This window comes from Atta cephalotes (genome assembly GCF_000143395.1).
Source record: "Atta cephalotes unplaced genomic scaffold scaffold00017, whole genome shotgun sequence".
In the NCBI taxonomy this organism is placed as follows: domain Eukaryota; kingdom Metazoa; phylum Arthropoda; class Insecta; order Hymenoptera; family Formicidae; genus Atta; species Atta cephalotes.
Window position 1 is genome coordinate 3,555,865 of NW_012130081.1, and position 25,662 is coordinate 3,581,526.

A 25,662-nucleotide genomic window follows, 5' to 3' on the forward strand; every position below is an offset into this window, starting at 1 on the left:
AGAGAAAGGGGGAGGGAAGAAGGAAAGCGTGGAGAACTCAGTGGCGGCAAATTGACGCGCGACTGACTGCCTCGATCACATAAATGCGGACAAAACGCGAACTAACTTCAGCTCTCGGCGGCTGCGAGGACGTCGAGCCAATACGCGCACGTGATTCCCGACTGGCGTCTCAATGGACGTCAGAATCACTTCTCTGCCAGTCATCCGTAACGAAGGACGTACATTTGCAGACGGGAGCAGATACTGAATATCCTACATGTAATGCGGCAGAGTTCGCGCTAATCTCCGTAACGCACAATCGAGGTACGTAATATAGACGTAAACCTCAAATGGATGAACGGGGCCGGGCTTTGAAAGCGAGCTTGGCATGGTTTATCCTAAGATCTTGTCGATGAAAGGCTTGTTATACGTAAGACGCGCTCTATCGAATTATCTTCGTTGGTAGATTGATAATGAGATTCCATAACATGCTCTCATTCGTAAAATCTAAGATCAAGATAACGCAATTATTTATTACAAATATCGTAACTACGTTTCGATCAATATATATTTTTAAATATTCTATGAGAACCGAGTTTATATTAAACATATAAAACGTATGTGTCTTAAATTTCAATTATTTTCAAAAGTACAGCTTTGATAAATGTTGATAGTTCCTTGTTGCAAAAGCGAATTTTCCAAAGCCAATCTAAAGGCATAACAAAAGTGGCGCATTGTCTCAGTGAAGAGAAAAGAACAAGAATGAATGAGAAGAGAAGAGGAAAAAGCAGAAAAGAGAAAAGGCAGAAAGAGAGGGGAAGAGAGTTCAAAGTGATTGCTTAAAGGATCGATTAAAGCATCCGTCGAAGACAGTGTTGAAACGCTTCAGTCCGACAGTTTGAAGGAAGCTGGACGACGACGATCCTAAGGTCCGACATGGCAAGGGGTGTGGTACGTGAAGGGTGAACGTGAGTTTGCAGTAACGAAAGAGAGAAAGCCCCGGCCGCCTCGGTTGCGTGCACGCGAATGTATGTGTCTATATATATGTGTACGCGCGCGCGCGAGTATATTCGACGGAGGCGAAGAGAGAACGACCGAGATCTGAAACGGGAGCGAATGAGAGGTCGGCTGTTTCATCTGTCACCTGCAGACGCCGCCTTCCTTTCCGTCATCGTCCCTCTCACCCGACCGGCAGCCACCCCCCTGCCCCCGACGACCCCCTTTAATAATAACAACAATAGAGCTGGACTCTAGCGGCGGTCGGTCGTCGTCGTGGCATGTGGACTGGGGGTGGACGTCAGCGAGAAAGGGTCAGGAGGAGACGGGGAAGGAGTGATGTCGGTGGTAGGGTATGGGTCACAAGACGGCCGTGTCACGTCCGCTTCCAGCCTCAACCCTCCTCCTCGACAGGTCCACCCCGCGTGTCAACCTCATCCAGGGACGTAGGTCTTCCTCGGGCTCAGGTGCATCTCGCACGTTTACGAATTCGAAGATCCGATATGTGTTCCTCAACTGCTGCGGGATAGGGGTGTGGGAGGGAAAGATTATTCGTATTTACTTTATTAAATTTAATGTGTTGTTCATTAAGAGCAATCCTGGATTTTTTAGATATTCTCAGAAGAGAGTGTTAAAGATACTTAAAATTCTTGACAAATGGATTTGAAATACAAATAAAAGAACGACACATATCTCGGAAGCGCACATTTTTCTGGAAACAGTCGTGAGGACTGATCCGTCCCTGACTTCATCCAGCCCCACCTTTTACTAGCGTCCGTCCGTCGGCTCGTCTCCCCCCACCTCGCCTTTCGCGACCCTTATTACACGTCGCGGCTCAACTTCATCAGGGGGATGTCGCACCACTCTCACGAGTACCAGCATTAACCTACACACAAGATCTATGTCACGTGTACGTGCACGCTACGTGGCAATGCTAATGTCCAGGAATGCGACCGTGTATGTAGATGCATCTGCAGTATTTCGCGATAATGGTGCACCTTGGGTAGGGGCGAAACGCCTCGTGCCTCGTGCAATGTAATTATAATTTTGCGATATATATGTTACAAAAATATAATGCAATCTCGCGTGTTTTCCAGCCACGCACTGGATACTTGCAAATCGCATAGATCGGGAAGCTTTTACTATATAGGTTATAATTATCACATATATACATAATTTGATATTAACATATTGCATACCGTTATTTATATCAATATTTATTAGTATTAAGGATTAGAAAAATACATAAAAAAAATAACTGCATCATTTTTTTGAATTGTTAATTTTGTTTCATTTTACTTTAATTTACTATTGGGTTATCCGGAAAGTTCGTGCCGATTTTGAAGAAAAATTGAAACGCAGAAGATTTAAATTTTAGTATACATTTATTAAATTATATAGGTTAGTTGGCACGAACTTTCCGGACAACCCAATATTTAATATTTTAATGGAAAAAAAGCATGAAATTATATATGGAGAATTATAAAACAATTTTCTTGCACAAATTCTAATAAAGTAAATAAATGTATGAATAACTAAGATAAAAGAACAGATTAGAAATATAATTCCAAACGCAGTCATTATGCGCCTATGAAAAATCAAAAACGACAAGACGATTAGAATGAGTATAACGAGATTTCTCATTTTATTATGAACGACTATACGATCGTTGGACAATCAAACGACATTACTCGGAATACTTTTTGTCAGGGACTTCGTGATTTCGCGCATGAGTCACGAGAGCGTGTCCGGGCCATTAATCGTCCGTAATTTCATTCAATTTAATTACCTGGCCAACGCGCTCAAACCAAACGGGGCATTAAACCGTCCATACCGAACGTAGTGTTTGCATTTTAATACGCGGGACGGATGTTCCCAGCTCGAATAACACTTTCGCGTTACCTAATAATAGGGGCGTAACGAGTGCGTTCCTGCATCGGTTAACAACCAATAATTAGCAGCCACGGATTTTGTTGTATTTACGACGAATAATTCTTTTGCTACTCATGAATTTTTTGCGTCTTTGCAACTGGCTGTTGCAAAGGATGTCCTTTAAGAAAAAGTTTTTTTATTTGAAATAAAGAAAAAAAGAAACTGGTCAAACGCGAATCAACTCGCGAATGGACACGATCTCGTGTTTCGAAAACTTACTTTTTTTTTCAACGATTTTTTTTTCAACAGAAAACGAATTCTACTCTTATCTAGAATATATGAAGAGAAGAGGAACCTCGACGATACAAAAATTCACTGGCGACCGAATTTCGTTAATTACAATTGTATAAAATTTTCCCCCTAATTCGCCGGTTGAACGGATCATCCACATTCAACAGTGCTACGCGATCTTTTTATTGAATGATTCAAAGGCTTTGATGGACGACAGTATAGACTCCGTATTACTGATGCGTCGTGCAAATCCGAAATTTCATCGTCGATAAATTTTTTTTCTCCCGATCGATAGGTCGATACAAAACCGAAATAATTTGATAAATGCATGGGCCATTGCGCGTAATGACAGCCTCTCGCTGTGTTTTGCCCCGAGCGTCATACTCTGTCGACCCCTTCCTCTCTTCCTCCCTCTTTTTTTATTTTTTCCGCCCAAAAGGTAATCCAATCGAGAACGATGATTGAATTATTAATTGAATGACGCGCGTGGCTGGGGTCACACGCGTGCTGCCGCGTATTCGACCTCTCTCTCGCAACGATGAGACGGTTGCTCATCGCGAATAATTCGTCGGGCTTGTGCAGTTAGTGCCTTTTAATGCGTCTCGAAAAATGTATCGACAACCGATAAACCGACAGAATTAAATTTCTCCTCTTTCCCGTGCTTTTACTGCAGCAGCAGTAGCAGCACGCCAAAAGGCAGGCGCGCGAGCGCGTACGCGAAAATAGATTTCGTTTTAAATTCCTGACCGTGCGTACGATTTTCAATTAAAAATTTATCAGCACGCCCGATGAATGTATATCCGATATTTCTTTCGCTATATGTAATTATGACAATGCGTGTTCATGTCGGACGGATCGGGAATCGCGTATCGGACAAGCTGAGCAAGATACTTCCCGCCTCATGTGTTCATTCGCTCGTCAACGCAAAACTCGCTGTAATCCGCGAGCTCCCGGATTCGCGTCGGACCATCAAGCGGATTCTCTCTTGGATCGACTTCGGAATTAGCGCGAGCACTCCTGAGACGGATGAGGCACGGGATGAGAAGATGAGACAAGAGGAGAAAAGAAATAAAAAAATGCGTTCAGAGATGGAGAAGCCATGAAGGAGGGGCTTTGTCTCGATCTCGTCGACGGCGGCCTTGAATGATCTCGCCCTCGGAAATTTGATCGACACCGGTCAAACGGGTAGACCGGACTTCAAACGTGCCCCTGCCGCTCTCCTACTCCTCCTCCTTCTCCTCCTCCCTCCTCCCTCCTCTTCCTCCTCTTCCTCCTCCGCGCCGCCGCCACTACCACCCTTTTCTCTCATCCTCTTCCTCGCTTCCGAGTTTTGTTCAAGTGGTCGGACGTTGGTTGAAAGTCCGTCTCTCGCAGTGGACAGAGAGAAGATGACGAGATGGAAGAAGCGGCAGTGATCCCGTCTACCAGGGAATAGTCGGGAGACGGGCGCGGCCGGAGTAACTCGGAAAGTGTCAGAACGATAATCTGACGCTGGCAACGTGATGGACAGGACGAACGGTCCACTTCGCCCTCAACTCTCACGTCTTCCCGCCATTCCTTTTCCTTCTTCATCTTCGCTCTGCACCTCCGCTAATGCAAGACACACCGGATCTGTATTAAATGCCACCCGTTTTTACGGACGAAATATCCGTCTCCTTCACGCGGAATAAAATACGCAAATTTTTGCGTATCGCAAAAATTCCGAAATAATTCAATATCGATTACGCTAATGTATGCGATATACTATAAAATATTTCAAGATTTTACAAATATAAAAACAAATTATGCAGTTTGGTTGAGCATTTTAATATTTATAATGCGATCCATTAACAACTTTTACACAGACTCGGATGAGTCTGAAATTTAAGATTAAAATCTACAGCTTATGTCATTACACTCCCTACTTGCTGATATAACGTCGTAATAATCTTTAAGAGTCAACGTTATAATTCTTGTATCAAATAAGAAATAGAAATTTTATAAGAATTGCTTTTGCGAGACGGCGCCAATTTTAAAAGCTCTTTATGTATACCGTGCCGCTCTATAAAACGAGAAAATTAAACGAATTAAGTACTGATTTTATGGTGTTGTCCGCGAGAGTGAGATAGAGTGCGTATACACGAAATGTAAATAGGAGCGACGGGATAATAATGAATGCTCGTGGAATAGTAATGAGAGGCAGATGCACTGATAAAGAGGAGATAAGAAACGGAGAAAGTACGTACGCACGTATCTCAGGGCGACGTGTACATGAGTTACAAAGAAGGGGCGATCAATAATGCTCTTTTATAAAACGTACAGCGTGTGACTTAAAAGAGAATTTAGACGTTGATTTAAGCACGCGGCTAACGTGATTTATCGCCAGCGCTGGTTCCGCAACGCACGACCCGTAACATTTATTGTTCTTCCCCGAGTGTACGTACGTACGTATCGCCTTTTTTTCCCTCCTTTTCAGAAATTGAAAAAGAATACGCGGCCTGGGAGAGGTGACTGAAGGGCGGGGGAAATTGGAGACCATCGCAATCCTAGGAGAAACCTTTCGCTCCGGCCTGACGCGACTGTTGCGACAAGTGAGATCAGAATTTATCCGCAAAGGAGAACGCTTCACAACTTGCATGCGCTGCTACAACGGACGCAAATGAGTGACTACTATGATAGAAAGACGTAGAGACGAAGAGAATTGCATGTAGAAAAGCTGATACATCCCTGTTACGCAATACTTATTAACATACTAATTGTAAGAATTTGACGCGTTTCGTTGAATGAAACAGCTGTCAGCGATTCAACGATTTCGCTAAAACGCCGATTCAATTTCGAGAGACGATTTTGCGCGTTGGCGCATTACCTTGGCTTGGTTCATCATTTCTGCAGCGAGCCACGTGTAAGATACGAGAGGAAAAGGAGGAGGAGCGCAGCAGAAGGAAATAAGATAACTCGTCAAGAATTATACGTGAGGCGGTAATGAGAGAGAGAGACTGAGAACTAAGCGACCCTCCGGAAAATGATCCATTTTCGAACATTAATTCTAGTCTCGTCACGTTCGAATCATCGTCTGCTGCTTCGGTGCGAGACGAAAGCCAGGTGCATCGGGACGGATCGAGGTCGTCGCGACGAGGATGTTAATTGCGACGCGACGCGACACGGCAGGAGCGAAGGCGCGAGAGTGTCCCCTCTACGATCCGCTGTTTCTTTCCCGTTCGATTCGTCGATTGATTCCGACAGACGTAGCCAGACTGCAATCGAAATAATTCATACCAAGCGCGATTGGCCAAGCGCATAACGCTCGCCTGTCTCGCGACTGAGGAAATCGCATCGTGACGAGGTCAGAGCGATATCGTCGCAATTTTCCTAATTACAGCGAATGAAAGAACTACACTGACGCATCGCGTGGCAAGTGCAATTAATTCGCGTTACATTATATTTGAGAGATGATTCATGGCTGACACGAGTCAGATAGTAATTCTTTAGGGATCATAGTGGCGAGTAATAGAGAGTTCGGCATTCCCACATACACTATTCGAGTCTTGCACACACATACATATACACATCAATATAAAACACCGTAAACCATTATAAGCTTAACTCTATAATAATGATAGACATTGAGGATCTCCTTTCTATCTCCACACAGACATGATGTTAGTCTGACGTATACGACATAAGTCTCTCATTTGTAATATTAATGCGAAGCTCTGCAGCTTGATAAGCTTATTATTTATAGAATAAGGATCGAGTACGATGACCCGCTGCATGCTGTATTCACGTCGGGCTTTTGAAAGCGATGGTTTATGACTTGGAAAAAAAAGAAAGAGAGAAAACGGTGGCTCGCGTCACCTCCCAACATTAGCGTGGATTCGATAACTCCCGTCGCCTTACAAGGACAAATGCCGTGAAGCTCCGGCGCGAAGGTACCACCTGCACACTTTCGGCGGCAAGTGCAGGGATCCCTATTGTGCCTCCTTTTCAGTGGACTCACCTGGAATCACCAGCAGCGATAAGATCTAACGAAATCGGTTGTCCCGCGGGGAATTAAAAATGAAGGTGGAACGCCCGCTGGCAAGTAGAGGAGGATAGTATTATCCGAATCATCCTTATCACGTGGCCTCGCATAAATCCAGCCAGGACACGCGAGTGCCATGACTGAATACCGAGGATTGCGATCGCGCGTCTTCCTCAATCTGGCTCTAGTATTCTCATGGATGGATTCGTATAAAAGGTAATAAAGTTTACATGTTGGAATTCGTATTTCTCGCGAGAATCTACTGAATAATTCCATTGAATAAAAATACTTGGTTTTTCATTTCGAGCAAGAAAGAAAAAACGCGCGTATCCCCTTTAATGCCAAAAGCGTAAAACACTAAAGCCTGAGTCTGTCGCTTTCCACATTCATTCCTACTCGAAGAACCCTCACCACGAACGGCCCTGAAACACCGATGAATTTTTCTCCCCCGTTCGGAGAAGAGTGTGGTCCGTTATTAACCCGGGCGCCCGCCGGAACGACCCGACATCGTTCAACCGCTCAAGTCGTCTCCGCGCCTTTCTCGACGACTCGTCGTCGATCGCCTTCTCTAAATATCCTCCTTCAAGACAATATAGCGATCCTCGGTAACGAGTTTATAAGAGCGATCGTCGGGTTTCTTTGAGAACGAGCGTCGTTGATTACTACTGATGATCGCGATGGATAAGAATTGACAAGCTGTCAATTATGGATGAACAAATATGGATAGGAACGTTCATTGACCCATCTTCTGATTCAGCTTAGTTAAACTATAAAAGACTTTGATATTAATACGAAAATTTTGAGAAATTAATTAATTCTACTCTTTTCGTCGGATTGTCAGTTTTGACGAACAAGAAAATTCATACTATATGTTATAAAATTAAAATGAAAATAGGATAAATGTGTTTTATTTTATTAGAGGTAAAAACGTTTCACGAATTGAGGTAAAGAAATTCCAACTCAATGCGTTGAAAGCGAAAACTTTTTTTAAACTGGAGCTTTAGGAAGACGTTCCATAGACCGATATACCGCATGTAATAAATACATAGAAACACATAATAAAGTATAAGTAATAAACGCATAGAAACACACGGAAATCACATTGCTAATATAATGAGCCAACCATACCAATTTAAGATCTCCGGTCTAAAGCATTACCATGTGTATATCGTATAAACCCATCATCGAAGAACATAATTCTGTTTTTATTCTAATTAACGTTGCGCTTAACTGCCTGCCACAATCTTAAAAGAGAATCTCATTTCAGATTCTTCGAAAAGATCATTCATTGACAATATTTATTTCGATTATTTCTCTTCAAATACAGCAGAATTTTATAGAATTGATATGTGTCACGATCAATGTGAATTGAATTTGTAGATAATGCAAATGTAAGTGGAAATACGATTATACAAGGATACACTATGTATTAAAAAAATTATGATGTGAGTTCTTTATTATAAAAGTTATATTTCCTTTTTTTAGAACAAATTACAGATGAGATTGATTTTATTGGAGCATATGAGAATTTAATTTTTCTAAGGAAATTTTGAGATTTTCAAAAAGTTTGTTATGCATTCTTTAATGATTTTTTTTTAAAAGATTATATTATTGATTATATTACGTAAGAAAAGCTCAAATTTTTGCAGTTAATTCGTATATCGCTAGAATCAATAATAGATACAAAGAAATAGAAAATTCTTTGAAATTTCAAAAATTGATTTCAAATCCCTACGGATGCGTCGGCATTGATGCAAACTGACGACCTTTTAGAAATAGAGATGCACGTGCGCTATCACGAAGAGGCTCATTGGTTGATCCTCGAAACTCGTGCCGTCGCTTTCACGCGATCACCATGTTCACTCGGTCCTCCTACGATCGTCGACAGAAATAAACGATACGTCTGGTAATAAATATCACGGTATTATAATTAAGCTAGCGGCAAAAGGGTATGGTGCACGGGCAATGTGTGCGGGACACGCAAGACAGAGTCAGCCAGGGAGCAAATAGATAGATCTTTCATTAGATCTCTGATCCGAAGACACTAAGACACGAAATATAGAAATGTGCTTGTACATGTTGATAACTTCGAAGATCGGTTATTTATCTCTTTAGCAGAAACAAAGAGAAGTTATTTACAGAAATCATCTCTAGAGTATAGTAATAAATGTAACTTGTTTATCTCTTTAGAATTAATACGTAGTCTACTGGTACTAAAAATTCTCACTGTTTACATCTAGATAAGGAATGATTGCAAAGTTGTACTTATTTTAAACAAGATCTAAGAAATTTGATTAGGAATCTCAATTAAAAGAAGTCTGTTTATATCTCAATTTGTATGTTCAAGTAATGCAATAATGTGAAACGATTAATAATATTATAAAACTACGCAATAAAAAGACACGACCTAGTTGGACGTGAGTCATGAATACAAATCATTTTAAACATTTATTGTGGCGTAGATACTATTTTAGCGACTAACTATTAAGCAACGCCTAGTCACGTTAACTATACGAAGAAAGATACATAGGAAGATAGCGAAAGATACACTTTGATTTGTTTAGTCTGTCACAGGGGGATACAGAATGGCGGAATGCATCAACGCCACTCAAGGAGGCATTGTCTCATCCGTGCAGCAGTGAAGACGATGCGGCCTGGACGTGGGCCGAGGAATGTAAATCGATGCGACGCATCCGCCATTGCGCGCTAATTTAGCGCTGAGGAACGCGTGTTAAGTTACGTACTGTCACCCCGAAATTCATCGATGACATCGACCGGCCGTGCCGTCTCACGTGTGACGCACGCGAGAGATATAACTAGTCACATACATATTGCACGTGCATCCTCCTCTCCCGGCGTGTTCACATCGCCTGTCACGCCGCGCGAAGAGCGGAGCGAGCGGTATAAGAGAGCGGAATGAATCGCTGCCACTCAAGGAGCAGCCGTCGGATGCGGCGGATGGACTGACAAGGCCGAGTTGGAACGTCGTGACGTTGAAGACGCGATGCTGATATACGCGTCCACTACCGTGATGCGCGCAACTACCAGCCGCGCTCGACAAGCATCCCGCCGTTCTCTCGAGTCCACCGCAAGGAAACCCTCTCGTCTTCGTTTTTATCTATATAGAACGCAGACGTGCACACACTTCCTGGCACGACGCACGCAGCGAGAGATATTACACGTTTCTCACGCGGAATTACTTCACTCTTACGCGCAGATAGCCTTCTGCGGTATATTAAAAATGTTTTCAGAACCCTAAGAAAATGATTAAAATAAGCAATCGGTTTTCCCCCGCGGCGGAGGAAATAAAAACTCGTAGCTTTCGCTGGAAGTCCTTCTTTCTCAACGTCACGATAGTCATCCCCGCAGAGGTCAAGTAATTGCATCTAACATTACATAAAATCTGCGTTCGAATTGTTGCATCGAGATACGACGCAAATGCGAAATTACCAATAATGCACAGTGGACCATTCAGTTTATTCTTAAGATCGTCCTTTATCAACGATCTACCTTGTACAGGAATGTATTACATGGTGATGTTCCTCTGCATAAGTCATCTTGACGAGAGGATTTTGCTTTCTCTTGTGCCAAAGAAAACGATGATGATGAAAGTGTCCTCGATAAATTTCCCAATCTTGCAGCGCGCGCGACGTACGAATGTGGCCTTGCCAGTCCATCAGAGTGCAGCATTGGCTTTTCGAGTGGCAGCAACCGATTCTGCTCGACTATGCTGCTCGCTCGAGCGCTTGCATCGTGTCAGATGAAGCGATGATAAGTGAATGTTCTGTCGATGCGTATGCACATGAGTTGTCGGCACTTACAATCGTACATACTTACTCGGCGAGGAGTAAAAAGTGTTCAGAGTATTATCGAGCGCCCCATGAAATCATTGGGATATTTCGTTCGATATTGCGCCCGTCATTGCATTATATATCGAGCTCTCCCTCTCATGAATTTTGCGTTCTTACACTTTCAATCGTGCAAAGACTTTCGTTCTGTAATAACGAAAAGGAAAAATCGCGTGTTTGCAGTATTTCTTGGAATAAAAAACATACTAAAAAACATGGATCACGGAAAGAACAGTTTTGTTAAAGTATTTATTAATTTAGTTAAAAGTAGATTTGAAAATATTTTTTTGGAAATAAATATGTAGAACGCTTAAACATTAATGATAATGCTGCAAAATGCGTCGTCAACATTTAACAACAACCAGTTTAAGCATCCTATATAATTATTTTGATGGTCCAAATAAAATTATATTCAAATCTATATCTAGATAAATTTTTAGATATTTCATTGAAATCATTTTTTCTGTATATGGATTTGTAACATCATGGGTGTTCAATAGAATTCTCAGCGTGTTAATGTTGATATATGTGTATTTACACCAACATAGTAGCTTTAACAACATGGTTTAAAATCCTATTGTTAAATGCACACTATATTAGTATAAACATCAACATAATGTTGATATTTCTTACAGTGAAGAAAAAAGTAACTATTAGGCCTAGTAACTCTTAACCGAAGTTCGATTATTCATTGTCTCTTTCCAATTCTAGAATTGGAAAGAGATGAGAAACAAATTGAACCTCGGTTCAGAGTTAATCGAGTGAATGTTATGGAATTGAGCCTTAAACATGTCGTCAGACACTGCCAGTGTCTAAAATCCTACAGTATACGTGAAATATAGATTTTTAGTAATGGCAGTTAGTTATTATCAGAACACGTCTAGATTATGTGAATCTGCGACAAATGTAAATGGTTTCTGAATAGTAATGTTCCCCGATAATAAACCATCACGATAATTATCCTGAACTTTCGACGAGAACTTTCCGACACACGATGGCGCGTTACCGTGTTTCATTGCATCTACGGGATGAGAGAATCAATCGTGCATGAAAAGTCGCGCACATTCGACTGATTTTTGCACTCACCGGTATAAATCGCGATTTTCCCATCGTGCATTCCATGTTCACTCGAGCGTGGCATCTCGCCTCGCCAGTGGTTAATCGTTTCGATATTTGGTTTTTCTCGCGTTAACCAAGCGAATCCGCCTTGCGTAATTCTTCGATGGTGGGCTCCTCTCGGATTACCAACCTTCATTAAGATCGGCAAGAGCACATGATCGCGATGACACGCTCCAAGTTTCAATTCGCGCAAATCCGTATAAATAAGTGCATGCGAGTACAGAACACTTGGCAATGAACTGTCGTTGAGGATTACTTATAAATCGTTCACACATTAATTTCCGCCAAAGACTAATTCCCGATGCGCATATTAAGCAATAGAAGCGTGTCGCTCACGGACATTGTGTGATTTCGCATTAAACACAAGATCATTATGTTCGAATAAATGAACGATATATCACTGTCGCGCCGAGCTGTGTGTTGGAGCGCACTCGCCGGGAGATGACGTTGTTAATCAATCAGCCGCCGCGAGGGAGATCGCGATCCGATCTAAGCGATCGCCGCGGCATTAAGGCACGAGGACAGCCTTGGACGCGCGGCCTAATTGCGAGTTCAAGTCGAGCACAAAGAGAGAGAGAAGCGAGACGAGTGCGGATGCGGGACCACCCCGTCAGCCCATTCCGCAACGACCCCCCATCGAACCAACCCCGACGAACCACTACAAACCGCCTCTCGCCGGCCGGCGCGACAGCCGCAGCCGCAGTCGCGGACGACTAATATCTCGTTCTTTTGTTGCGCTTCGCGGCAATTCTCCTGCCCCGCGCTTGCAACGAATTTCGGGCTGATTATTCAGAGCGGTGGAATGATGTCGGTCGGCTGAAATTAAAATGCTCGCTGGCTACCGGAGCTAGGAGTTGTAACGAGGGTTGCTACGCAGCGGATGTCACCCTCGGGAGAGGGCCCCCGTTTCCTCCTTTCCTTCTAAAATCGTGCAGTATCGTCGCATGCCGCTTTATCTCTCAGTCGATGTTGCTTTGGTTGCATCGTTAGACCCATCATTTCCATGTATGATTCACTCTTGGCATTAGCGTGTTTCGCAAAAGTTTTCTTTTTACGCTTAGTCTAAATACTTGAGTAATTTTAATGTAGATCTCTCCAGTTCTAAGAAACAACTTGTGATACACAAGCTTTATAAAAAATTAATATATTCTTGGAAGCAGAAAAAGAAGACAGCATAGATGATAAAGTTAAAACTACATAATAATGTCAAGAATAAAAGATGCAATTATAACGTGAAGTAGACGTCAGTAATGAAATCGGGTCGATTGAAATTGAGAAGATTAAGCAATGAGAAAAAGATTGCAATACAACTGCATATGCGACTCTGGAATAATAATCAACACGGCAAATTACATCTTTTTTTGCATGCGTCCATATTGACATATAGTCATGCTATATCATCAACGACAGCTAACGAGATTCAACTTTCTATGTTATAATCGAAGATGTCACGTGGCAAACAACGAATGTTGCTGCGCGAAAAGAGGGTCGTTCTCTTAGCCGGTAATAATAATAAAAATTCATGCGACATTTTATGGCCACCATAAAACACAGAAAGCCAATGAGAAAGGTAGTTGTATAGAAAGAAAACGGGTACACACAAATTACGACGAGAGACAGCCGACCAATCATCGTTAATCGTATTATAATGATTATGTAAAACAGCACTTTAAGTATTGCAATAAAAATCTGAATACGTACATGAATATACTTCAGTAAAAATTTTGTTATGTATACATATAAGAACGCGAATTGCACATATGAATCGCTTTATAAACTTGTTGCCTCAAAAGACATATTACAAAGGTTAAATAAATATTATTACTCAGTGATTGAATAGGTTGTCGATCGATTGCAAACGTCTAATAATAGATCGATGATCGTATGAGTATCTGTATTCTGTATATGGAAAATAACGCTGACTTGCTATCTCTCAATTATGGACGAAAGACACGATATACATTGTCTAAATATCTTTTTACTTACTCCCTTCGTATTCGCGCATTGCACAACATGTAAAATTACATGTCTCTTCGTTATATAATCGTTGTTTGCCAATCCCAGTGGAACCCCTGCGCGGGTGAGAACAATGATGAAGTATAAACGTTACCTCAATGAGCATCGTCTCGCAAAGATTCTCCCTCGCTACACCATTCGATAGAATAAGGACGACTAGTTTGAAAGTGCGATAAAGAAGCGATCGCGAACACGCTGCTTCGGGGTTCAGAAGCGGAAGAACGATGGTCGCCCTGAGAGACGGTGGGACGACGAGAGCCGACCGTTAGCGCATTTTACGGCGGCATTAAGCTTCTCTTAAATGACGCACGCAAAGTGCTCCTGGCCGCCCTCTCTCTGCATCCTCTCCTCTGGACCAGAACGCTAACCATCCTGGTCCACCCACCTACCCGCCAAGAAGCTGCTTCCTGTCGTGCGAAATCACCTTTTCACCCAGTCACTTCGCACCCATCCTCACCGCCTCCTTCCTCTTCTGCCTTCCTCTCCGCTCGGTTTTAGTATCTATCTGTCCGCGCGTACAGATTTAAACCGACAATTTCTTCGTGCCTCGGAATGCCATTGATGTTCGGTGTACTTTACAGCCGAAAAATTGTTACGTATTAATCAACGAGGAATATATAATTGTTACTTCGTGTAGGTAATAAATTTAACCTTAGAATGCCATCAATATTGAATAATATAATATTACTATTGATACGTAAATTTTACGAAATAGATTATTCTTAATTAACATGTAACACAAGTTTTTGATACATTTCTTTACACTTCTTAATAAAAAAAATATTTATACAATAATTCAAATCCTTATAAATAAATAACTTATTATTAATTTAATTTAAAAAGAAAGAAGGAATTACCATGTGCACTTCACAATCTTGATACGAAGTAGAAGTATATAGTTCAATTGTGTGTCTCCTCATAATAAAACATATAATAACATAAAACAATAATGCACAAAACTGCTTAAAAATTTAAATCACTCCTCATGCTCTCTGTTATTATATTGTATAATAACTGACAACCAAGGCGTTCAAACTGACATAACAAATAGAGTTTTTAAAAGCTTGTCTGTTGTTATCTTAGCTTTTAACATGGCAGATCGGACTTTCTAATGATCACTGAAGGCATTGCTTAGTCATCATTGAATGACCTCGCTCACTTGCAAATAAAATTTACGTATCGATAACATTCTTTCTAAGGTTAATAAACTTGGGAATTTTTCTCAAACAAACAAATCGAAAACTTTTAAATATAAAATGATGATTAATGCTGGATATCTCCGAATCAAGATTCAATCTTTAGTATGATGCATCAACATTTCATAGTTTTGAATTGTAAAATATGGAGCGAAACATGAAGCTCAAGCACGCAATATGATCTATGTATATGACATACTTGATCGAATATCTCGCTACTATAAGATAATAATAGTTCACGTACAAAATGATATTTATCAGTTTATACCTATATCTATAATGACTTATGAACATATACCGATGGGAATAAAAAGACAATCGGATAAGAAGGTGACAGTGTTTATTAAATTACGACAGTAATCGGCAATTTACAGTTTAAAAAACAAAATAATAATTATATAGTTATGTGGCAACTAATCTGTCTCAATCTATTCCATTTATAATAAATTAAAAAAAATATATTATTTTTGCAATTTTACTTCCTTTTAATTTTTAATTTATTACATATGTAAAGATGTATAGTCTTCAATTATATAAAAAATTACTAAAAAGTATAAAGATGAATCGATAACATCATATACTTAAACAGTCATGCAAACTATAAATTTGTTTCATATAGATCTTCCTCACAACAAATTACCGCATTTTACTTTCCTACAAGGTATTATTACGCGGTCAATAACGTGTACTTTGCGGATGCAATTGAAAGCTTGCCCCGCTTGTACACGTAAAAACTTGGCGGGAAAGTCGAGTGACGTAGATACTGAATCGAGGGGTGCCAGGACAGTCAGTTTATATAAAAGTGGATCGAGAGGATACCTGCGACAGAGATCAGACGTCGCGTGTGCGCTTGCACGAGCACGTGCACAGAGAAGAACGCGCGCGCACGGAAAACACGGAGAGTCACGTCGAGGCACATAAGTCCATCCCCGGAGTGGGCGGCGGGCCGCGTCGAGCGCTCTCGAGTATTGACAGATATTTAAATGAATATTCCTCGGCTGTTAGGGGTCCTCTTTGAAATCAAAGCAGAAGGCACAACGGTTCATTTAGACGTGCGCCGATATCCCCCGCCGACCGGCTCTCGTGGATACAGAATTTCACTTGTCACGTCGTTCGCGGGTTATCGCCCAGCGAGACGATCGTCGGCCGAGGATAATACGGGAAGGTTGTCTTTCGTTTGTCGCACGCACGCACGCGGTCTCATACTTTTTCCCGCTTTCAATCTTATTACGAACTTGTCGTAATAATATATATATATATTTCTCCTCTTCCAATTTTTTTTCTTATTCCTTTCTAATGAAATGTCTTTACAGATAAGTTAGATAAAAGGGATATAATAAATTATTTCTATGTTACAATTAATGATGATTGTCGAATGCTATGATTAGAGTGATGAACACGCTTGATCAGGAAATCCATTTAATATTCTTTGAATTATGCACAACTTAAACATTATGATTCGTAGCAGACGGAATTATAGTTTCATCGAAAAAGTTGTATGTGTGTTTAGTGAATTTATAGCGAATTTATTGATCGAGATAAAACGTTAATATGCTGATGATAAGCTGATGGTAAAATGTAGACTGGTTGAAACTGGCATTCGTGAAAAATATGAAACGGTGAGGAGTAAAATCACCATCAATGACGCGAAATTAGAATTAATGGGCCTTCTGTAAAGTGAAAGCGCGGCTGCACCACTTGGATATGCTTACGTTGGGCCTGCAGCTGTCAAGTAGAAAGATTTACATCAACGGAAATATAAATTATTGTATTAGATTGACAGTGATTTCCCGAGAAAACCTTCGTTGTGGTTTCATATTAATTTATCTTTACTTCAATGTAATACGAAAAAGAAGATAAAATTATGTTTTCCTCTAATTGCCAAATAAAAAGTCTGATAAATATAGACGTTAAATCTGATATGTATAGACTTATGTTTTCTAACCTAATATTAAATATTCCAATTTACGACAATTCAGTAAAATAGAATTTTTACAAAATTTTAAGATATATTTTTATTTCAGAAAATTGTAATTATTTTAGTTTATATGAGTTCGCTCATGTAAAATAATTGTTAATTATTATCACACAAAATTTATTTGTATAATTTTACAATTATTGTATAAGAAAATTTAATTTGAACTATTATGAATGTTGGACAATATTAAATAATACCTAAGTTCACCAAATACTGCAGAAGTTCGCACATTTTTTTTTCTGTTAGAAGCTACAGGAAAAAGGCTCGTATTCCGGTATCAAGCTGATAACTCCAATCGGTCGCAGTGATAGCAGAGAGGAATTTCCACGCTCAGTAAATGTACCATAATCGAGCGATGAACACGGCTGTCATATATTTTTTATTCCTAGGCGATGAGAGCCGGGCGAGAGCACACACGGCAATAAATCCCGGTCTGCGCCGCTAATTTTCGCGGAGCCGTTGCATACACGTACCTACGCAAAGCGTGCCCACACGATGCCAAGCAGGTGTATCTGCATCGTTATTGCTAGAACGCGGGCGTGGACGAAGATACACGCGCGACGGGATCATGACACGACCTCAAACGAGATCGGCATTATTACTGAACCGGCCTATCGTGTCCTTGTAACTTTTATCGAAGCTACTATGACGCGTTTCACGCAAAATTTATTGCCATCGCCAGCGATGGTTGTATCACGACTGTAAACCGCACGGCTGAGCATGAGTGTTCTTTTCAAGTACCTCCTGATGTATTTCGCTGATTAAAACGCGTTAATTTTCTTGCTGCGAGACGCGTTTTTACGATGACGGGCCTCCGTGAAATTATTAACCATTAAATACGTACGCACCGGGACGCCACGTGATCCTCATAAATTCCTCGGCGCCCGTTTCATATTAATACTTATTTCGAGATGCTTATTATTATTCTAAATACGTCGTGTTCAATGCGTTCCTTAAAAGCGTTTCAGAACAGACACGAAATAATTACAATATCAAACTGAATCGAGAACGCGAATAAAAAGACAACGAGAACACATTACGGCAAGAATGATGTTATGAGTTGCAATTTGAGAAAGTTAAAAGTTATTACTCTCAAAAACATATATATTTGTACAAAAATAATTTCGCGCAGTTGTAAAGGGATAAAGAACTTATTTCAAGAATTAAATACACCGTCAATGTATTGCGCAATAATAATACAAATGCTGCGACGATTATTATCATTTTTTGAATTTGTGAATTTTAATTAATGTGATCCATACTACGAAAATTCCATTAAGTTACGATTTATGGTTAATTACCTGCGAATTTCCGACTACACAAATATTTCTTTAGTTATATCTGCTATATCTACCATCATAAACCAAAGACAACAATATTTTCGTTATTTCGAAAATCTACGGCGAGCATCCTTTTCAAAAGCGACTGCGGAGAGAATCCCTTTACCAAGTTCGCCCGCGGAGAATTTCTTCGTGAGCTGCATTTACAAAGAGTCCAACTACGAGGTACATTAGTCGAGATTATATCCGGCAAAGGAAGTCGACCAACTTCCGAAGACACTGTTGCAACTAAATCTCCTCGAATCTGGCGACGTCCAAAGACATCGAACTTCTGCAGAGTCAGCAACAAATACACCAAATACAACATACTGGATCGTAAAGCGAAAAGTATGCACCGTCGAATGTTTTATTGCGAATGAGATATAGGTATGTCTTATAGATATGTATCTCGTATAAATAGAACGAAAACAACCGAATCCTATCTCTTCAGCTGGCGCCAAAATTCTTTTTAAGAAAATACAAAAAGTTTTTACATGGACAATCTGTGACGTATTTCATCATGCGAGCTTTCAACATAAATTTATTTTAGACGCGAGATTTATTTACCTGCACATAATATCGTATTATAAGTAATTAATTGGACGACATAGAAAAATGACACAGGGCAGAGAGCGTCCCGGTAATGGATTTAGAGCAAACAGGGGCGTTCCGCTTTACCATTATATTATACTTACTTAAGTATGTAAATGTTTCACAAGCAACAATAACCTGAGAAATATTAACAACTGCAGAAACAAAATATGTTATTATCGAATTATATGTTATTAAATATATAATTATCACTAAAATATGCTACGTATAGAAATAAATATAATCAAAATTTTTATAATTAACAATATACACTAAAAAAAAATTGAATACGTATATCATAATCAGATTGTTTGATAAAATATGAACGATTTATGATTTTGATTAAAATAATCAGATAAAGATTATATATTTTGATTATGGTAATCAAAATATATTTGAAAACATATTTGATTATATGAAAATAACAAAATATGGGTAAATAAAAATTTTGTTTAATTCTATAATGCTTTTTTAATTATATTGTCACGTTAATCCAATCTTGCCCTTTTTCCCTGATAGTAAAATAATAATCAAATATCAGATTGGATATTATTATATTAACCAAAATCTAATCGGTATCATATCTAAATGTTTTGTTTGGATACTAAAATATTTGATTATAATAATCAGAAATTGTTTACTTCTATCATAATTTGATTAACCGAACATATCTTGTTAAGTCAACCATAATTGTTTTTTTTTCATGCACAGATATAAATCTCATTAATATTTTATCGCTGTGTTTTTAAAAATTTGATATGAATATCTTAACGTTCTTTCAATCAGTAATTTAATTGGACAAAGAATTTCGAAGTTCTTAACGTTCGCCAGTTCACAATAACATGCGGATTTCCGGCAAGGTCTGCGATCCGAGAAATCGGAGCTGATTACGCGTTTCAGATAGATCGAGAAAACTCGTCCGGTTATCCCCTTTGCGGCTCCATTTCGAGACGCATTCAAGCGACGTAATGAGTTACGGCGTCACGTTGGATTTGCAAGTGAGACGAGTCAACCAGTTGCTCAGTTTGGATTGTCTTTGCCTTTGGGAGACGGGTTACACAATACCGCTTTCGATTTATCGTTCGATTTATTAGTTTCTCCTGTCTCGCTAATTACTTTCTCATTGCACGAATTCTGGCACTGCAAAGCCAAACGACTTTCGCGCAGTACCGCCCGTACGTACGTACGAGTTTCATCGGATCTGCAAGTGAAAAGAGTCCAACCAGTTGCTCTGTTTGCTTTGTTCACATAACTGCACTCGTCGAATTCGAGTCCGTTGTTTGATTTGCTACACTCTCATTTGATTGATCAATACTCATATCGTACACAATTGTCAATAAAATCGTATATGTATAAACGCAAATTATAAAAAGCTATGCAAGAGAAATTGTACGTACAAAGAGAAATTATATTATTAATATTTATTATTGATACATAAATCAATGCAAGTCGATGGAAACGATGTTAATGTGTGACGATCACTATTTCATTATTAGTTTATTAAGACGCTAATTTATTATATTTTTATTCTGTCTCATTTTGTTTTCACAGAAAAGTTCTATTTTATTTCTCAAATAGATTTTTAAGATACAATACTTAACATTCATAATTTATACGATAAAACCCGCTTATTGCACCATGCTGTGTATCTTATCTTCTTAATTATTTTCATATTGTGAACAGGAACGAGAAAAGTGAAATATTTTATATTATAGACTCACAAGATTAATACAAAAGAAAAAGCAGCAGGATATGTCAGCGGATATCTGTCATACGATCGACATAGCAGCTACATCGGTATCCTTTTAGACACTACTAACATTTTATAATTATTTAACGTAGACTTGTATGCAAAAGTGGTAAGATGACGAGGAGATCGCGATTGCAAGTGTTATATGTTTATGTCATCCTACGGAATCGACTAAAAGATGCAAACCATTATCTCTTAATATAGCAGCATCGACGAATAAATCGTAAATTTGTGAATCGTACGATAAAATTTATTTTTTATAGCATCCGTAACAGAATATAATGACCGTCGATGAGATGTCGTTTCGTGCAATGCGAATCCGAGTTGAAAACCGTGTAAATAATTTGAGAGTATATATACGCATTGTATATCTTCAATACTTGTATTTTTATATCTTTTTCAAGTTAATCGATATTAATTAATCACGTACTTGTTGGTCAGGAATGCGTGAGTAAATGTCATTTCCAAGAAACGATACCGAGTTCTGATGCGAAGACATAAATCGAGAAAAAAAATGAGAGACAGAAATCATGATTTACTGAGTATTTTCAAGGTAATAGATCGAATGTTACTTAAGAACATCATAATTATGAAGGATAATCCGGTCGAAGGACATACGAGCAAACCTCAGTCGATATCTGTTCGTCCAGAATATCGTTTACAACACTTGATCGCGCTTATCGATCCTCACCGTACGTTACCGATCGCTTTTGCTCTGTTATTCGCTTATAACGTCGTAAATATCCTATTTACGGCTAGATCAGACCGGTTTGTCGACGATAATCAGTTAATGAGTCGCAACGTGTTTCCCAGCATTGCACAAACCCGTCTATAATTTCTGAGATTATTGGATTTGTGAATCCCACTTTATATCATGATTTTTTTACGTTATTCGTAAAAATGAATATTTAATCAAGTCCATACATATTCGAAGTAAAATATATAATTTGAATACTTGCACGTCTCACTTAGACACCTAAGCATTACAGTGCACCAAAGAAAACTGGCAGAAGAAAAAAAAATCCGAGTTAATTTTAAAACAATGCTACAAATCGTATAAAACCGTGTGTTCTACGAAAATAAGCAACGAGCTTAAACTAATATCTCCAAGTGACTATGAGTACGGTATCAGTTAATCGCCGATCAATCTCACTTCTTTCCTGAGCGAGCAGTATACCGCTATGCGGCACACGAGAAGTGGTATCTCGTTGGAACGTGAGAAGTGCAGGATGCAAAATAAAGAATAAAATATACGTGCGTGCGTGCGTGCTTACGTGCGTGAGATGTTACATATGGATATTTACCGGTAAGGTTATCACCGCGTTGCTGCGGCCATCGGAAAGAAGGCCTGGGCTGCTGCTTGCTGCGCATATCTCCCGTCCGGTGCGGCGGCTCCGAGCCGCTCGCTTTTCAAACGATCGGAGACCACTACTTACCTGAAAGAGAACAAGATAGAACAGTCAAAATCTAATATCTTTAAGTTCTTTTTTTAATGAGATTACAATGTCTCGATAATCAGATTCTGGCGACAAAGATAGGCATCAATTTTTTTATTTACGACCAAACATTAACGTAAAATGTCATTTGCATTTTTAAATATTTTTTCAACTTTCTTTTGTAAAGATACAATGTAAAACTAGAAAAAAAGAGAAACAGATACCATATAAGGGCAAAGATCAAAACAATACAAAACCTTAGGTTAGGTCAGAAGCTATAAGTCAATCATCTCTTCAGTGTTACCCGAGATGTATTCTTGCTTACTAAAATACGTAGTCAAAATCGGGTTTACATAGTTCAAAACAATACACAAAATCAATAAATCTTGTGTATTCAATACTGCTGTACCTGATTTCACTATTGATCGTAAAAATATTATTTTCTGTCAACTTATGTCAGTTTGAAATATAGTCAATAAATTTATCCCATGTCGCAGTTTAGCTCATATATTTTCTTAATATGTTCAATATATATTACATTATCGTCACATATATATTATAATTTTTATATATTAATGTATTGAAATAAATTTGAAATTATAAGCTTCAAATTGAAATTTTTCAAATTCAATTTTTCCAGCGATTGTATTATTATTAACAAACTATTGATACTCTAGTATTAATATAACCACCATTCTTCATAGTTTAACTTCTAGTATACATAACGCGGAAAAAAGCATGCAACTTTTAAGACAGCTGATATTGAATGGGTGATATATCGCCCGGCAAACGTTAATAGCTTCTAAGAAAATCCACGCTTTTTCACGGTGAGTTTCCCAATCGACGCTCTTGTGATTCTCCGGGAGGTGGAGAGCCACCCTACTCGACGGGTTTTTACGAAGGGTGCCAAAACCTAGGATCGTGTCCCACGTTGCAGTTCACCCTCTCCCCCTCCCCCATCCCCCTTCCCTCACGTCCCTTAACCATCCAGTACCGACCATCGTAACCAGCCGTATATCTTTCCGGCGTACGCCCTCGAAAGCGGCCGCCTTTGTTTCAGATATTTATGAGGCGTTTTAATTCGCACACCGCGTCACCCAGCCGACTGGGGGGTTGCCGAACGGGGACCAGAGAAAGAGGGAGCGGGGAAGGGGGAGGTGAGCGCGGGGTTTCTGCACGGCGTGACGGAGCGAGGCGCGAAGGCATAATAGGCATAAGGGTGCCCCGATAAAACGCCAACTCCCCGTTCCCCGTCTCCCTCTTCCACCTTCCCTTTTCCAGACGTAGGCCATAAGCGCAAACAAACTCTCGCTCGTATATCTCGCCTCAATGGTTTCTACGTCGGTGCGCCAGGGGCGTACTGTATCGTGCTGCTGTCGCCCTGCTTCACTTTTCTACCCTTTCCTCTTATCCTTCCTCCTGTCTCACACCTCCATTCTTCTCCTCCATCTGAAAACTCTTGCCATCCTCTATACCTATTTTCGACCCTTCATGCGAGCCAAGAAAATTTCTTAACCCATATTCAAGCAATATATCGCTCCACCGGTATGTACCGATTTACTGTAATATTCTTTGAACGATGAGCTGCGAATAGAGCTACTTGCCCTTTGGATTATTCACTCGTTATGTAATCCGAACAAGCAAATTTCCTACTTTGTTTTCAACGATGTTCACGATTTTCCAATTTGATTATTGATTGATTTGAATTATTTGATTGATCTTGACATTTTAAAGAAGTAGTATTTCATTTCACACAATTGCCATAGCAATTTCTTCGGTATACAAAAATAGCCTTTGATTACAATTAGATATGCTGTTTTCTATAAATATATCTTCTTTCAAAATGAGTCTTAAATAGGGCTTCGTTTATAAATTTCGACAGATATCAAGAAAACACAACAGTTATTATTGTAATTTATAAATTAAGAGTAAATGTATAAATTCCAAAAATATAAAGATTTTTATTTCGAAAATAGATATAGAATGGACATAACATTCCTTAGATGACGATAATAATTTTATAGCTACATCTATTAGATGAATAACATTAAGAAATTTATATTCCTCTCTACTTTCTCCTTTCACAATAATATACCTCTCTTATCAATTTTTGGAAGTGCTTAGCAAAAAAACAGAATCGACTTAAACTGAATTGGATATTTTGCCGACTCCGTCATATATTTCGAGATAGAACGGCGCCTTAGATCGGTGAAGCATTTTAACATTTTTCTCCATCACACCAGAGCGATCAATTCAAAATACAATCGCCAGTACGATCGCATTAATGACTCTCAACTAAGTGCACGTTTTTAGGAACACTACATTCGTCTCCCTGATCCACGATCCAAGCCTGCTACGTCCCTTTACAACACACCGACGTCTCCGTCCACCTTCCATGGTCTTCTACCAGCAACCACTTCTGCCTCACCTCCCTCAGCCCCTTCGTGCCACGACACGCTGGAGAGGCAGCCGCACTCCTGCTCATGCTCTTCTTTACGTGCAGGCGAGTTTAACAGTAACAGTACGTCACCCTGTCACTCTTTCCCTTTCTCTTCCTCCCTCAATCTCACTCTCGCCCTCTCTTTCTTTTCTCCTCATGACGTCTCACCCTATCTCCTTTCTCCGACCGTTCTCTCTCTCTCTCTCTCTCTCTCTCTCTCTCTCGCTCTCCTTAACAGCCTTCACTCTCTAAAAGCCTGGGTGTGATCTATGGCGGGACGTTGCGTCACTCGGGGAACAGATGCAGGGCTCGTATATTACTCGGCCATATCTACGAGCAAGACGGCGAAGATGGGAAGGGGCGAGCGGGGAAAGGGAGATGTAAAGAGGGCGAACCTTGCCGTACGGTCAAAAGAATGGCGAATGTCACAAATCACTCGGCTTTTGTGTGACACCCAACCCTCGCTCGAATTTTTTTCTCTCCAGGGTAAAGAAAATTTACTTGTTGACGAAGAGATTCCTGCTAAACGTCAGCGTGCCAGTGTGCGCGAGGGGATTGTTTTAAAAATTGAATTTTTCGTCGCCGTGAAATTTCGCCTTGTTCGATGAATGGACGCCATCAAAGGCGAAAGAACAAGTTTAATCTCTTGGGATGAAAAGTCCATTCCGATCTGACGTCGCTTTAATTGTGTCAAAACTAACATCGAGTAGATCGAAGTTTGCGCTCTGCGAAGACGCGAATGTTTTTACGAATATGAAGTGGATTACGTGCGCCGTCTCGTCAAACGTCGAACAATGACTGTCGCGCATTTTCCAAAGTTTGCAAATTGCA

At 39.8% G+C, this 25,662-nt stretch overlaps 1 protein-coding gene across 1 annotated transcript in view; it reads right to left on the reverse strand.

Annotated features, from left to right (window-relative positions):
* The window catches only part of LOC105618532 (protein tiptop), a 50,246-nt gene extending 27,920 nt beyond the window's left edge, over positions 1–22,326 (reverse strand). The window contains exon 1 of the mRNA XM_012200065.1: positions 22,260–22,326. Coding sequence (XP_012055455.1) covers positions 22,260–22,326 — 67 coding nt within the window. The remainder of the gene's footprint in view (positions 1–22,259) is intronic.
* Positions 22,327–25,662: the final 3,336 nt, after the last annotated feature.